This window comes from Dermochelys coriacea, chromosome 17, assembly GCF_009764565.3.
Source record: "Dermochelys coriacea isolate rDerCor1 chromosome 17, rDerCor1.pri.v4, whole genome shotgun sequence".
NCBI classification, from domain to species: Eukaryota; Metazoa; Chordata; order Testudines; family Dermochelyidae; genus Dermochelys; species Dermochelys coriacea.
In genome coordinates this window covers 20263750-20279881 of record NC_050084.1, presented here as the reverse complement: position 1 = coordinate 20279881, position 16132 = coordinate 20263750, and the positions used below count along the sequence as shown (strand labels likewise).

General features: G+C 47.8%; 2 protein-coding genes across 2 annotated transcripts in view; one reads left to right on the top strand and one right to left on the bottom strand.

The window, feature by feature from the left end:
- Nucleotides 1-446: 446 nt before the first annotated feature.
- Nucleotides 447-4202, top strand: C17H17orf50 (chromosome 17 C17orf50 homolog). Its single transcript, XM_043499618.1, has 3 exons — nucleotides 447-685; nucleotides 3118-3326; nucleotides 4141-4202. Exons 1-3 carry the CDS (start codon nucleotides 447-449, stop codon nucleotides 4200-4202), a joined length of 510 nt encoding a protein of 169 aa, XP_043355553.1.
- Nucleotides 4203-12461: 8259 nt separating this feature from the next.
- The window catches only part of MMP28 (matrix metallopeptidase 28), a 44949-nt gene continuing 41278 nt past the window's right edge, over nucleotides 12462-16132 (bottom strand). Inside the window, 2 exon segments of the mRNA XM_043499449.1 lie at nucleotides 12462-13035; nucleotides 13140-15534. Coding sequence (XP_043355384.1) covers nucleotides 15140-15534 — 395 coding nt within the window. The 3' untranslated portion in view covers nucleotides 12462-13035; nucleotides 13140-15139.

Here is a 16132-nt window from a genome sequence, read left to right as displayed (position 1 = left end):
ACCACACCCACCATTACCTATGGCCTACCCCAGCTGGTTACAGCTTGAGAGACGAGATGAGCCCCTCAACATGCTTTGGAAGGCAACAGACTGTGGGACCAGATAACTGAGTCCAGAGCTGGGGGTCTCTCACTGGTAATGCCCAGTCCCAAGGCATCTGGATCCAGCAACCACCAGCCAAAGCACCCCTCGTGCTATGGGGTGAGGGCCATAAGACAAAAGGCAATTTTGTTCCGTGGTTTCACGTAAGTGCCCAGAAGCCTTCAGCCACATGGTCAACCCAGAGAATGACCATCACATGAGTCAGGCAAGAAAGGGCCCTGGCTGGTCAGCAAGGTCACTGGTCCTAGCAGCAGGACATAGAGGATATAAACATACCGGGGCCTTAGCCCCAACTTCATTTTATGCTGCTTTTTGCCCCTCCCCCAGCATTTCGATAGCTTCCCATGTCTTGGTGGAGCAAAGAAAAGGAGGAGGAGGAGGAGATGCCAGAGGAGGAGGCCGAAGAGCTGGAAGTGGTAGAAGAGGACACAGAGGAAGAGAACATAGTCTCCTACATCACCCTTTCTCCTCAGACGTCCAGCACAGAGCAGGTCCAAGAGCTGAACAAAGCAGAGGAGAACTGGTTCTGGGGCTGGCTGTCGCCATTCTCCATCTTCTCCAGATTGACCAAGGAGGCAGACAGGTACCAGCACTGGGAATCTGGGAGCTGGCCGTGCTCTTCAGAGGGCGACCCACCTGGGGCAAAAGAGGGGAGTCTGCAGCAGTGCTGGTGCGCCTCACACCAACAGTAGGGGAGATGTTACTACAATGGCATGACAGCTTGAGAGGTGTCCCTCCAAGTCCTCTAGTGAGCCCAGAGGATCACTCCAACCTGCCACTATTTTCTAAATTCCCTGGAGGCTGAAGTCCTCTGTTCCCAGCTCATGCACATCACCAGTGGAAGTGTCCCGCACACTGGGCCATCAGTTGTGGCCAGGCTGCTCCAGAGGGACTGTTTGCATGACCTACTCCATCTACTGAGACGGATCATTATCAATGCCAGTTCTCTAAAATGATAGGGATGAACTAGAGCTGTGCAAAGAAACAATTTTTCAGTTCAGTGGCTGAACCAAAACACTGGAAAACAGTTTGTTTCAGGGCAACCCGAAAAAGCAGTTTCACTTCATTCTGGGGCTTTTTTAAAAAAACTTGTTAAATATAAAATTGCAGTAAAATGTTTTTAAAAAGACATTTTGCATTAAAAAAATCTAACTGTTCTAACTCAAAAATGTCAAAATAAAATGTTTTGATTTGGGAGGAATTTTTTCCCCTTTTTTCTTTTCTTTTGTTAACTGAAACAATTTGACAAATTTAACCCAAAGTCATAGAATGTTTCAATCATCCCAAATCTGCATTTTTTGACAAAGAACTTTTTGGCAGAAAAATGTTGTCGAACTGTGACTTTGGAATACCGTAGTGAGAGTTTTCATGTTATGGACAACTATCCACTACAAGTGGGCCTGACACTGGCAATAACTCATTTCATTTAGACCATATCACAACCGTCACATGGGTAATGCCTTTCAATCACTGCTAACATGGACTGGATTGAAAATGGTGACCTAGAGATGAAACAGTCAGCCTCCAGTTACTTCAGTTCTGATCCCTAAAGCCTGCCAGTGTTGTGTGTGTAACATATATAAAGAGCAACACTATACTTTCAGCCTAAATTAGTTATATTAAAGGAAACAACAAATCAAGAAAGAACAAAAGAAAAGTCTCCATACGAGAGCACCATCTGCACATCACCATCTGCGCAGCTCCCAAAATGTCAGCAGAAAGAATCAGTGCACAGAAAGCCAAGTCCGAGCTGGATTTCAGACCGGCACTGGTGCGATCGTGGCTGGAATATTGTGTCCAGTTCTGGTGTTCACAATTCAGGCAGGATGTTGATAAATTGGAGATGGTTCAGAGAAGAGCCATGAGAATGATTAAGGGATTAGCAAACATGCCTTACAGTGATAGACTCAAAGAGCTCAATCTATTTACCATAGCAAAGAGAAAGTTAAGGGGTGACTTGATTCCGGTCTATTAGTAGCTACATGGGGAACAGATATTTAATAATGGGCTCTTCAATCTAGCAGAGAAAGGTCTAACATGGCTGGAAGTTGAAGCTAGACAAATTCAGACTGGCAATAACAGTGAGGGTAATTAACCACTGGAACAATTTAACAAGGGTCCTCTTGGTGGATTCTCCATCACTGACAAATTTTAAATCGAGATGGGCTGGTTTTCTAAAAGCTCTGCTCTAGGAATTATTTAGGGGCAGTTCTCTGGCCTGTGTCATACAGAAGGGCAGACTTGATGATCACAATGGCCCCTTCTGGCCTTTGAATCTATGTACCACATCCAGTCCCCTAGTTTGTCTCCCACTTTACTCCTCTGCCCCTTCAGGCCACTATTCTTCTTGAGGAGGAAGGTAGGGGAGGATTTCCTTCCCAGCATATCAATGGCATTCCTTCATCAGCAGACAGGGTTAGCTGTTGGGCAGTTCACGGCTCTCCCTTGCTTCCTAAAAAAGCTGGTGAGGTTTGTTCTGAAGGCATCCGTGTCTTAACATCAGAGCAGGAAGTTGGATCAGAGGGTAAGAATTTAGCAAGCAGGTCAAAATGTGGGTTCAGAAACCTAACCTAGGAACGTGAGACTTGCCAGACCCCTGTCCTAGATAGCTCTGGTTTCCTCCTGGATTGATTAGACCCTTGATCTGTCTCCACCTAATCCAGTGCCCTGTCCCCAAGTATCCATTACCGGATGCTTCAAGGAAAGTGATTGTCTGATCAATTGTACCATGCTGTCCAAAGGCAACATTTCTTCCTTTGTCTTGCAGGTCAGCAGCTATCACCCCTGAGGGAGGTTTAACGTTTTATTTTCTTAGCTTGCATAATGAATGTTATTAGTCATCTGAAAACTAGCCAGCCATTTAAAAACGTTTCATTTCATCACCTTGAAATGGACGTCTCTTAAACTTGCCACACCTGTTGCTATAATCAGTGTCATCCTGCAGGGCTGGGGAGAGAGACTAGCCACACAGCAGAAGCCATGAGGACTTCCTCTCATCTCCCTTTTCCCATCTAGGAAGACATCTCAGCAGGAGCCCATCTGTTGCCTGCTGGACAAGAAGAGGCCCCCAGGCAACACATGCTCCGAGTGCGAGATCCTGTTCTGCAGGAAATGTGAGGCGCTGCACTACAACCCGAGTTTCATAGAGCACTGCATCCTGGGCCATGGCAAGGAGGAGCCAGAGGGCAGGCGTTCAGGCCTCATCAGCCCCATTCTGAGCGCAGGTGGGTTGAACAAAGAGCTGATAGGCTGGGATTTGACAGCCGTGAAGCACTGCTAGGCATACCAGGTGCATGGGCTCCAACCTGTCTCTTGTGCTACAGGCATGGCACCGGGCTAGCCCTAGGTATGTCAGGGCCTTAGGCAGAGGATCCTTGTGCTTCCCCTTTACCCCCATCTCAAAGTAGATCCCCCTCTCTTGCCCTCCCCCTTCCCTACATCAGTCACTTCCCATCCCTTTGCCCCCATTCTCCCCTTCCTCTTGCTAAGGAGTGGAACCCCAAGCCGGCCTCCACGTGCAGCGTCTGAGAAACTCAGCATAAATTGCACACTCTTCTCTGGGGTCTCCTTGCCTCCGTACCTGCCCGTCTCTTCCTGCAGCCCACACTGCTCCCAGAGCCCTGGGCTCTTCCAGCCAGCTGGCTTTCTCTCATGGCAGAGCTCTTCCCAAAATCATGGCATCCCTCAAACGGTAACGCCCTTCCTAGCCACCTCTCCAGCTCCAATGCTGGCTGGAAGCTCAGCCTGCGTGTGGCGTAACATCAGCACTGAGGACACACCGCTGATGCCAGCACTGCACAGGGTTAGGGTTAGGGCCACAGTAGATTCCCAAACTGGTGCAGCTGGCTGGGGGTTGGCACCTGCCCTGCGGCAGGGAGCAGTGTCTAGAGCAGCAGCAAAAGGAGATGGGGAAAGAGAGGTCGTTAGACCACTGACAATTAAACACGGAGAGGAGATTGAGAGTTATAGCACTCATCATTCAGGCTGTCAACCCCCCCACCCCCTCCAATCATAACGTGCGATCGTCCCTTATTCCAGATTCCATCAACCTGGCTGTCACTCCAGGGGGAACAGAAGATGAAGAAATGGAGAGAAAATGAAGTGGCAACTGTAATAATTCTCCTTTATTCCCCCATAAATCACCTGACACCGCAGACAGGCAGAGACTGCACTTGCACCCACATTCTTGCTCCTAAAAGAAGGTGAGGGGCTGCCTGCCTGACGACGTATCTACCGGCCCGTGCACTCAGTGATCTTCCGCAGCACACAAGAGCCTTTCCCGTAGGACTGGTTGAAAATTAGCCATTGGAACTTTTTCTCGATGGAAAATGGGGGGTTTCCATTAAACAAAAATGTCTGCAGAAAGCATCTGTTTTTACTCAAACCAATTCGGTGTGTCACTGCAAATGCAAAAATCTGAACATTTGGGACCAAACAACAAATTTTTTTTTTTGAATTTCAACAGGCTTTGGCCAAAAGAAAAAAGAAAAGAAAAGAAACAGTTTGGTTGGCAGCATTTTCAGCCAAAATTTGGTGAGGTTTGGTTGCCAAAAATTGAGACTTTTTCAGTTTGGGGCTTTTGGGTTTTTTTGACCAGAAGTCAAAAATTTCCACCCAAAAACCCTCCCAGCAAGCCCAAACATTTTCCAACCAGCTCTCCCTTGCCAGCCCCACCCCACGGAAGAGAAAAGCAATGCAGAGGGTTTCTTATACACCTCAGACCAATACCTCCACCTCCTCCTCTTCCCCGCTGGCATCTGAATGCTACATATAATAATAAGGGTATTATACAGAGTACATTAGCGACCCAAAAATGTGACAGGCACTTTCCAACCAGAGACAGAGACAGTCCCTGGATGTGAAGCAGGTAAAAAAAAATCCCAAGGATGCCGAGGGATTATTCAGGGAGATAAAAAGGGCTGTAACTAAGAGTAACGAGGAGCAAGAGGCTAGGGTAGAGTCTGTTGGTGGAGGAAGGCATTTGACAGTGGACGGAGATACATACATGCTGCACAGTCAGTGCTGGGAGTGGAGAAGGCTTTGGATCCAAACAAGCGTGTTTCCATTGGCTGCACTGGACTTTGGATCTAGCCCTAGGGTTTTCTGTGACTGGCACCCCTTCAACCTCCACTCACTGATAATTCCCCCCATCAGTCCCGTTTCCACTGACTGGTCATCAGCATGGGTCACATGTATACTGGGGAGCTTCTGAAATTCTCCCACCTTTAGTCTAGCGCTGATGCAACCTGTCCCAGTGCTAGCAGTGATGGAGCACTAGCCTGGGTTGGCTGCTGGTGTACCAGACTTAGCTGATACCAATGGCTGGCGTGGAATAGCTCAGCCACCGTTGATAACACAGGTAGCACCGCACTGCTGCCAGATCATTGGGGGACGATTTCAGAAAATCCTAAGCATAGAGACACCCTGACTTGGAGAGCAGAGTGGGGAGGGATAGCTCAGTGGTTTGAGCATTGGCCTGCTAAATCCAGGGTTCTGAGTTCACTCCTTGAGGGGGCCACTTAGGAATCTGGGGCAAAAATTGGGGATTGGTCCTGCTTTGATGACCTCCTGAGGTCCCTTCCAACCCTGATCTTCTACGGTTCATCAGAGCCATTCATCAGCTGGTCAGGGAGGCTGAAATTCACCGGTGTAGAAGGCCTTCACACCCCTTAAATCCCAGTCAAGCCTGCAAAATAGGGTGATGCATAACCCTTGTGCTTGTTGTGACAGATGCTATTTCGCCAGGTGCTCAGGTATTGAACCAGGGACCCCAGAATAGTTTTCTCATCCTGCAAAAAAATTTGAGATTTGAACATTTTTTCCCATCCTGCATGGAGACAAAAGTCAAAAATCTTCAAAATTTTTATGACCTTAAAATCTTGGGGGCGGAAATCAGTTTGGGTCAATTGAAATATTTCCAGGTCCAGCAGCTGTGTGGATAGGCTGTAAATTAGAGGCCTAACTCTAGAACAACAAGGAGTCTGGTGGCATCTTAAAGACTAACAGATTTATTTGGGCATAAGCTTTCATGGGTAAAAAAACCACTCCTTCAGATGCATGGAGAGAAAACTACTTAACTCTAGCGTACGGACCTTGCTGGGGTTGTGTGTTAAAACATGATAGTGCCATGATCTCCTTATGGGCACAGGACCAAGCTGCATTATAATCATGTTGCAGCCCTGGGATTTATATATTTACTGGTGTAGATGGACCCATTGTCCCTGTCGGGAGAATGGCAAGCTCTGGTTATTGTAGATCTCACAGCTAAATAGACAATTCTCAACCACAGAAGACAAAATGCTACTGTAAGTGCTTGTCTCTGGACCAGCCACATGCATTGGTCTGATGGGACCAGGCTGTCTCCTATGGCAGATGGCGCCTGCTTCATCTACCAGCCATTTCCAGCTCCTCCTCTCCCCAGTTCTCGTCAGGCTGTCTCCTATGGCAGATAGTGCCCGATTCACAGCTACTCTACTTCCTTTTCTCCTCTATCCTGTGCCATCACCAAACGCTGTCTTCACTCATGCTTGGGGACATTCCTCCTAAGCGAGTGGCTCTCTGATCTCAGGGGGACGCTCCCAAAGCGCAGTCAATGAAGTGCTCATTAATCTGAAGCCACCCTTCCAATCCCACTGACCGGCGGAAGGAAGGAGGAGTGTACTCTGGCTTTTCCACCAATCGCCCTCCAGAACCTCCTGTCTGCCGCACAGGTGCTAGTGGGTCTGTGCTCCTCTACCAGCCATTTCCAGCTCCCCCTCTCCCCAGTCCTCGGCAGTGGTGGCAGCATGAATTGACCTGATTCAGGACTGTTTCACTGCCTTCAATGGGGTTCTGCTTCCAGCTAGAAACTTAATGTTCCAAAGATCACCGCACCCCCCAAGGAATTTTTTGCCTTGGATGGGGTGGATTTTTCAAGCCCTGCTTGTTTCAATGGTCTTGGGTCTTGCAACACTGAAAGAGCTGTGAGGTGCTCATCATATCTCTTTGTTCCCACACAACCGCAACCCGTGCTAGAAGGGCAGGAAAGAGATTTATAAACAGGCAACTTCCGACCTTTTATATTTGCTCGTATATTTTTCTAGTTGCCTAGCAGGCTGAAATGCCTTCAGCTCCCTGGTTGGAATAGAATCACCCTGCCTGGCTGTAGGTATCCTGATGCCATGGATCTGGTCCCAGGTGAGCAGATGAGTTCCAGGGATATTAGCACAGCAGGTGTCTGGAAGCTCATCTATTTGCTGGAAGAACTCCAGGTGTAGTTATTAGGTGCTTGGATGCCACAAAGCTAGGTTTCTGGCTGAGAGATGAGCTCCAGAGCTGGCAGCAGATGGCTAGATAGCATGAAGCCAGCCATTTAAGTTAGGGACTTAATCTGAAGACACGTTAGTACTAGGCTGAGAATCAAATACTGGTTTTGCAATCTGGGCTCGGTGGGAATGCAGTACAGCCAAACCCAAGCATATAAAAAATAATGGATCAGGTCCAAAAGAATTAATGAGATTGGCATGAAAATCATGAGATTTTTTTTAATAATAAATATTGGGTTCTTTTTGTTTGCCTTCTGGTGTTTGAACCTCTCTAGGATGCACTTGCTTCATGTCTTTAAGATTTTCTCTGCAATCACAAGGACTAGAAACATAATTTCTTTTCATTTCTTCTGACTTTCTTCTCTAAAGACCTGGCTCCAGGAGCTGAGGGTTTAAGAAGAACACCATTAATTGTGAACGCTGGCATAACGAGAACATGAATAGTTCCCCAGACTCCTGCTCTCCTGCCTTGTAACAAAGCTTGCAGGATTACAGTGTCTAGTTTGGATCATTTGCTCAAAACCTCCACACACATAATGGACATTTTATGGGCCATAGATTTAGCTTCACATGTTTTGGCTGCATCAGTGTAAACCCGCCCCCACCCCCAAGAACGAGTGTGCAAGGAGTTTGTGACTTGACACAGAATTGTACTCTGCTAGTCAACACCACGTTGGGGAAGGAGGTCCGAGTGGCCGAAAAATCTCAAATATTCCCGCAGGCTCAGGAATGCTGCATGCCTGACATACTCGGAGAAGCAAGGTCACGGAGGAGAAAAGATCCATTGTAAAATAGGCTCTGAGACAGGACTGCCTGGTGGCTTGGAGCTTGCCATATTGCATGAAGTATGAGCTCCACCCAGCCCAAGAAGTTAAGTTGGGAGGACCTCAGCATAGACAACTGGGGCAATGCTAATTAACAGGTGCCCTGTGTATATTTCTTCTGTCCTATCCCAAAAGGGAGGTAGGGGAAGCAGTTCCTTTTATTTTCCCTGCTACTTCTTGGATTTCATTGGAGAATCCTCCTCCTTCCATTTCTGCTTCCCCACTTTGATCCAGCTCATGTGATTCACCTATTGCTCAGGATCAACCCTACGATAACAAACCAGTGCATGTAGCCCAGCGCTCCTGAGCAGCCCTGCAATAACAAACCAGTGCATGGAGCCCACTGCTTTTGCGTAGCCCTACAATAACAAACCAGCATGTGCTGCCCTGCACTCCAAGAATAACAAACCAGTCCGCATGTAGCTCAGCGCTTCTGAGCAACCCTAGGATAACAAACCAGTGTGTGCAGCCCAGCACTCTTGCATAACCATACAATCACAAATCATTACATGCAATGGAGAAAAAATTATTTCAGCTCGGGAAGAGATTTCCATTTTAAGCTCCAGGGAGTTGTTGTGAGTGACACAGAGTGGAAAAATGGGGAAAACGGCCTGAAATCCCGCTTTCATCAGAGCCACATGCTCTGAATTAGACCCCTCCCTACTCCCCACTGAAGCTCAGAAATCCCTTCATTCCTCAGCAACTGTTTTGGAAATTCCACAATGTTTGTTCTTGAGATGATTTTACAAGTAAGGATGTACATAGCTGCAGACAGTGTGCTGCCATGAGAACAATCCCAGAATGCACGAGCCTGACTGCAGAACACTGCACCATGGGATGCCTTCCCAGAAAGCAGTCTGGTCTGTACTGGGACCAGTCCTATTCAACATATTCATAAATGATCTGGAAAAGAGGGTAAACAGTGAGGTGGCAAAATTTGCAGATGATACAAAACTACTCAAGATAGTTAAGTCCAAGGCAGACCGCAAAGAGCTACAAAAAGATCTCACAAGACTGGGTGACTGGGCAACAAAATGGCAGATGAAATTCAATATTGACAAATGCAAAGTAATGCACATTGGAAAACATAATCCCAACTATACATATAAAATGATGGGGTCTAAATTAGCTGTTACCGCTCAAGAAAGAGATCTGGGAGTCATTGTGGATAGTTCTCTTAAAACATCCACTCAATGTGCAGCGGCCGTCAAAAAAGCCAACAGACTGTTGGGAATCATTAAGAAAGGGATAGATAATAAGACAGAAAATATCCTATTGCCTCTATATAAATCCATGGTAGGCCCACACCTTGAATATTGTGTGCAGATGTGGTCACCCCATCTCAAAAAAGATGTATTGGAATTGGAAGAGGTTCAGAAAAGGGCAACAAAAATGATGAGGGGGATGGAACGGCTTCCGTATGAGGAGAGATTGATAAGACTGGGACCTTTCAGCTTGGAAAAGAGGTGACTAAGGGGGGATATGGTTGAGGTCTATAAAATCATGACTGGTGTGGAGAAAGTAAACAAGGACATGTTATTTACTCCTTCTCATAGCACAAGAACTAGGGGTCATCAAATGAAATTAACAGGCAGCAGGTTTAAAACAAACAAAAGGAAGTCTTTCTTCACACAACTCACAGTCAACCTGTGGAACTCTTTGCCAAAGGATGTTGTGAAGGCCAAGACCATAACAGCATTCAAAAAAAGAGCTAGATAAGTTCATGGAGGATAGGTCCATCAATGGCTTTTAGCCAGGATGGGCAGGGATGATATCCCTAGCCTCTTTTTGCCAGAAGCTGGGAATGGGTGACCGGGGATGGATTACTTGATGATGCCCTGTTCCGTTCATTCCCTCTGGGGCACCTGGCATTGGCCACTGTCGGAAGACAGGACACTGGGCTAGATGGACCTTTGGTCTGACCCAGTGTGGCCATTCTTATGGTTATCTGGAAAAAGCACAGTGCTTTGTGGATGCCTGATTCACAGGGAAGTGCCTTAAACCAGCATAAACAAAGCACGTGGAGGCACCCTTTGGCTGTGGTTATTCTGCTTTAGTTATAGTGGAAGAACATGCTCTGTAGAAAAGATCTTATATAGCTCAGCAGCCTTTTAGCTCTGCAGTTAGCAAGATCCCATTCTGCCTTGAGCCTCGATGTTCACCTAGCACCATCTTGCTCTAATCACAACATCCTAACAGCGCTCCCTGACAAGGAATGGGTCCTTGCTGTAAAAGCAAGTGATAGGTGAGGAACAGTGAGCTCTGTTCATTGTGCCTCCTTCATTAACACAATTGGAGCCCATCTATGAAAAAGGATAAGCACGTTTCTCGCTAGACTGTGGGACCTGCATGGAGGTGAATGGCACAGCCTGACTGCAAGATCATAGATACAATCACAGATCTAGTGCTAGGGAAAAACCCCTTCACAAACGACCCCCATCCAAGCATCAGCCCTTATAGAAGCGGTTAAGAGTCTGGCAGTGCCTTGCGTTTGTACAGCGCCTCACACAATGGGGTTGTGGTCCATGATGGAGGCTCCTAAGTGCTATGATAATACAAATAAATTATTACCAGAACCCCTGAAACATACAGCTAGGGGCAGGCTCACCTCCAATCAGGGCTGGAATCAGCACCCTTTACTATCAAAATCTTGCCTCCTGCCATGCTAAGAACCTCCAATGACCGGAGAAGAGGACACATTGTTTAGTAGTTAGCGCAGGGGCTTGGGTTTTGGTTCTACTCCCGGTTCTGCCACAGACTTGCTGTGTGGCCTTGGTCAGGTCACCTTACCTTTGGGCGCCCCATTTCCCCTTTTCTAGAATGCGCCTAGCAATACCCACCTCCCTCCTGGGATTGGGGGGCCTTGTAGGATTCAGTCACTAAGCTGTATCAGGTGCTCTGCAGTCCTTGGATGGAATTGGGGAGTGTCTGTAGCTCAGCCTTGGCCTAATTCTAACACTGCGTGAGATCTTATTTGTCCTTCATCAAATGAGGCAAATACATGCCGCCTCCAAGAACATGCCCTTTCGTTAGCAATTCCACGTCTGATTTCCCTGAAGTCCGGGGAGCTGCCATCTTTTATGATTAACATGCTTGGGCTTTCTTCCCAGCCTCTCTTATCTGAGAAGAAATTCCTTCCCAGCCCTTTCATAGACCTGTGATTGTTCTGTTCTTTCCCCCTATCTATCTCCCCCACGGCCACTGGGAGCTGGTGGAGGTTAGGCTAGGGGAGCCAGATCCCTTTGCGGGATAAGTTGTTTGAGCTCTGTGGAGTTGGAGCAGGAGTGAACTTGGCCCATCCTGCCCTCCGCACGTATTGCGACACCTTCCGCATTGTTCTGCGCTTTATATCCTGTCCCCCGCCAACATACCTGGGTGTCAGTAGGCAGCAAACAAAACACACCACTGGCATGTTACAACACGAAGAAAAACAAACAGGGGCAGATGCCCCTTTGTCTCTTCAGCGATGGGGGAGGAGTGACTCCTTAGCCAGAGCTGGTGTGGGCTAGGAAGTGGTCAATATTGTGTCTCACCAGCTCATCCCCAAACAGAACTGGCATCACCCATGCACTGCCGCTATGGACGGCCACGAGTTAATCCTCTGTGCTCCTTATTTCAGCTCTGGAGGAAAACGAAATTAATGAATCACAATGCTGGAAGAAATCCTTGCTAATCGAGGGCCTGCTCCTGTGAGGTGAGGCCCTTTAATCCTCAGTGAAGGATCACATCCCAAGGCAGGAGCAGGCCCTTATTTAGTATAATGCCCTTCATACACACTGTAGCCCAAAATGCTTGCACAGTTAAACCAGCTCTTCATTGCAGGGACTGGGTTTTAGTACAGGGAAGAGGCAGCTGAGCAGTTGGTGGCCGGGGTGAAAAAAAAACCCTGGGAAATCTGCATGATCTGTTGTTGTGCCAGTTGCAATTTGAACAATCAAAGCTGGTTTCGACAGCTACGGATGAAAAGCTTCTGACAGGTGCCTGTGACAATCAGATCAGAGGGAAACTTTTCCCCACCCCTGGAAAATAACCCACTTTGTGCCTTTATTGGGAACACTGAATTTCATCCTACTTTGGTCCAAAACAGTCTCCAGGATTCCACTAACAAAGCCAGCCCACTCCATTCCCTTGCTGGCAGCTAATCTGTTAAAATAAACTCAGCAATGCCAACCACAAACATTCAAAAGAAATCAACAAGCTATACGCCTCCCAAATAAATCTTGAGATTGGCTTAAAAATCATGAGATTCCTTTTATTTGCATTTTGAGCTTTTTAGAGTTCACTGCAACCACATTCTCAAGCTTTTCTCTGCAGCAAGAAAGGCTAGAAACTTGCACTTATTTTTACATGAAAGCTGAATTTCTCACAAATATCACATGCCTCCAGGAGCAGGGGGCTTTAAGAAAAAACATCAGCCAGTGTGAGAGCTGGCAATATTGTGAGCTAAGGGTGAGATGCCCAGAGCTGCCTAAGGGATTGGATACCCAGATCCCATTCATTGCAATAGTCCTTCTGATTGAGCGAGTACGGTCACCATCAGTTAGCAGGGTTCACAATAGAAATACCTGAGGTATCACCTTGTTCCCCGATGCTTCAGCAGAGGGCTCAAGCTGGCATGATAAATGTGAAGGGGTGACTGGTACAGCATTCTCTGCGAAGGCTGGAAGACTCTGGAAATTGCTCTCCTACCAGAGTCAACCCAGCCCAATTCGATGGTCTTCTGGGCACGCAGTGGAAGATGCCAGTTTGAGAGGCTTTGGTGAAAGGGCCAAGAAAGTGGGATTTGGTTTTTATATGGGAAGTAGCTCACGAAAGCTTATGCTCAAATAAATTTGTTAGTCTCTAAGGTGCCACAAGTCCTCCTTTTCTTTTTTGCAAATACAGACTAACACGGCTGCTACTCTGAAACCTGTTACCCTACCTTGTTATCAAATCCTTTAATTCCTGTCCAGGCGTGCCCCCTGCTGGACCAAACCAGGAGGCCAGGCTGCTTTAAGAGCTGCTTAAATCAGCAAAACTGGAGAGCCACACACACTGCGAGCTGGAGAAGCAGGATGTAAAGGGAGCTGGAAGCCAGGAGACCTCCAAAGAGGGTGTGAGCCGGGACAGCTGCTGGTGAGGAGGCAGCTTTAGACAAGGATTGAAATGCTTTTGATGGCAGACTCCAGCAAAACATGTGTCGCCTTCTACTTCCGAGACATTCACTCACCTTCCTGGTGGCTCAGGAGTTGAGAGTCCGAAGTGTTCTTGAAAGAAAACAGGGCAATGTCTCTGCAGGCCCCTCTCCCAGCACAGGAACAAACTGTGCTGGGCAACTTCTGCAGCGTGGGCAGGATGCAAGCGTAGGGTTACCACTCTGGTTTCTTGATTTCCTGAGCTACCCAGGCCAGCTCCTGCTTAGGCATCCAGAAGTGACACATCTCCAAGAAGATGGAGAGAATACAATCCCCAGAGACCAGGCAGAGAAATTCCCTAGCTGATCCATCTGCGTGATGTGGCCCCAGCACTGAGCACCACATCACAGCCCAGCCTACAGCATTACCGGGAAATCAATACACAATCACTGAATCTGCCCGGAGCCAGAGATGGAGCAGAGCTATTATGTCCCATGAGTCCAAACCTCCGCCACCCTCCCACCCCCGCTATTTTGTCTATTTGCCCAGTCTAGATTTCGGTTTCCAGGAGTGTAGCTTTCACCATTGCCCTTAGGAGATGATGCTTCTTTTCAGATGCTGCCAGCTAATTTAGAAGTACAAGCTGATGATGTTTCAAAGGGTTTTAATAGGCGTGTACAGTGTTTTGTGTTTACAGTATAGGATACTTTCATGGCTATACAGACCACCTCCTCCACCAAGCAAACGGCTGCCAGTCTAAACTGCTGTAATTTACAACTTCTTCTGGATCTCTCAGCGAGTTACAGTAGCCTATGCTAACCCCTGAATTTGGCCTGGAGAATTATCAGAGTTGTTCTCATTTGTCACCAAATGAACACAGCAAGATTAAAGCCACTGGAAAAACGGGGGAAAAATTTGCCAATCATTTGGAAATTACGTTCTGTTTCGCAGGTTCAACATGGGCCCATTTTTCCTTGGTTTGTTTGTTTTAATTGAAAACGTTCTATTTGCATTTATCAACTCCTCCGTTTTTTTCGGTAAATGGTCTAGTGAAAACCCCAGTTTGGGGTAAACGAAAAATGACAATAGCAGTTTTGATAAAAATTCCCATTAAAAATATTGTGAAAAACAACATAAAAAGTATGTGGAAAAAGTCAACAGGATTTTATTTTTTAGAGTCTCTCCCATCCAAAACTTTTCATTTTATGGGAAATATGTTGGCATCTTTGGACCAAAAACCCCCTTCCAAATATGTTTAAAATTTCAATCATCTGGACCCTGGCACGTTGGAGTGGTAGTTCTGGGATTATCCAACCCTGTCAGGCTAAAGGGCCAGTCTCCTCTTGTTTGCAAGTGGAGATGTCTTTGAACTGAGAAGCTGGTCTTGTCTTCTCTAGAGCTCTGTAAAATGCCCATTTTAGCGCTTCTACTTAGGGAAGACATGGGTTAACCCACTGAAGAACACTCAGGCAGGAGAGATCTGCCCACTGTTCATCTCCAGATAGGGACTATCCCTGCTCGCCTGTGCCAGTCATTGGGATGGCTCCTGAGACAGGAGTTCAAGTAGATCATTGACAAGAGGTACCTGGGTGAAGGACCGACCTGGGAAGCTAAACATGTATCTGAATAAAAGCCCTCCCCATAAAGAGCAGGGCAGGAGATGGGGATCTGCCACCATCTTTTCAATGCCATGTTCAGGGCCGGATTTTGCCCTTGTCTGTGCCCAGGGCATCGATGTGGGAAAGGGGACAGAAGGCACAGCATGGCCCCTGGTCATGTCCGATCCTGTGAGAGATCAGAAGAGAGTCTGACTGGAATTCCTGCCCCAGCAGCCAATCCACGGCAGCTGGGCGGCCCATTTCCCAGTCGCTACCACCTGCAGCTTGGCCTGGTCGAACTTCCAGTATTGGTCGTCCTTGAAGAAGTACATGAAGCCATCCTGCTGTGTCAGAGCGCCATTCACCCCGGCCGGGACCCCGTTCCAGTCCCTCAGGCTCCTGGGGTAGTAGCACTCCACCTGCAGGGACTCCTCGCTCACCACGTAATACTTGGGGCCCTTGAAGAGCACCAGGTGGCGGAGCTGCTGGAAGTAGAAGGCTGCGTCAGGGTGGCGAGGGAGGTTGCTGGTGGTGCATTTCTGGGGGAATCCCGTCTCCAGGGCGGACCCTTTGTATCGCCAGCATCGGCCGCCTGGGGAGAAGCCAGAGACAAAGCTGGTTAGGATCGCTGCGGGGGGAGTCTGTGTAGGGGCCAGGACACATAGAGGGGAAGTCAAAAGCCATGATCTATCGACAGCATTTTGACAATGACAAGAGAGAGACAGGGAGCTGGTTTCTCAAAGGTGTGTAGTTAATAAATGCTAGACAGCATGTTTCATCAGCAGATCTCAAAGCACTTTACAAAGGAGCACAACACCTTTCCTGCAATTTTACAGATGGGGAAACTGAGGCACAGAAAGGCAATGCGATTTGCTCAAGGTCACCCAGCAGGCCCGTAGCAGAGCTGGGAATAGAATACAGGTCTCCTGAGTCCCAGTCCAGTGCTCTATCCACTAGGCCACATGGGCAGGTCAAACAGGCACTTGGAGGAGACAGATGGTGTTGTGGTTCAAGTGTAACACTGCACCCCAAGTGGGCTGCCGGCAGGAGGGATCTGGATCTAAAAGCAGGAGCCTTTCCTGCTGAGCTAAATGACCCAAGGCTGCAGCAGGCTCATCTGTGGCCCAGTATCACGCTGCGGGAGATCCCACACCCTGGGCTGTGATTCAGATCTGGGGCCAGCTCACCCA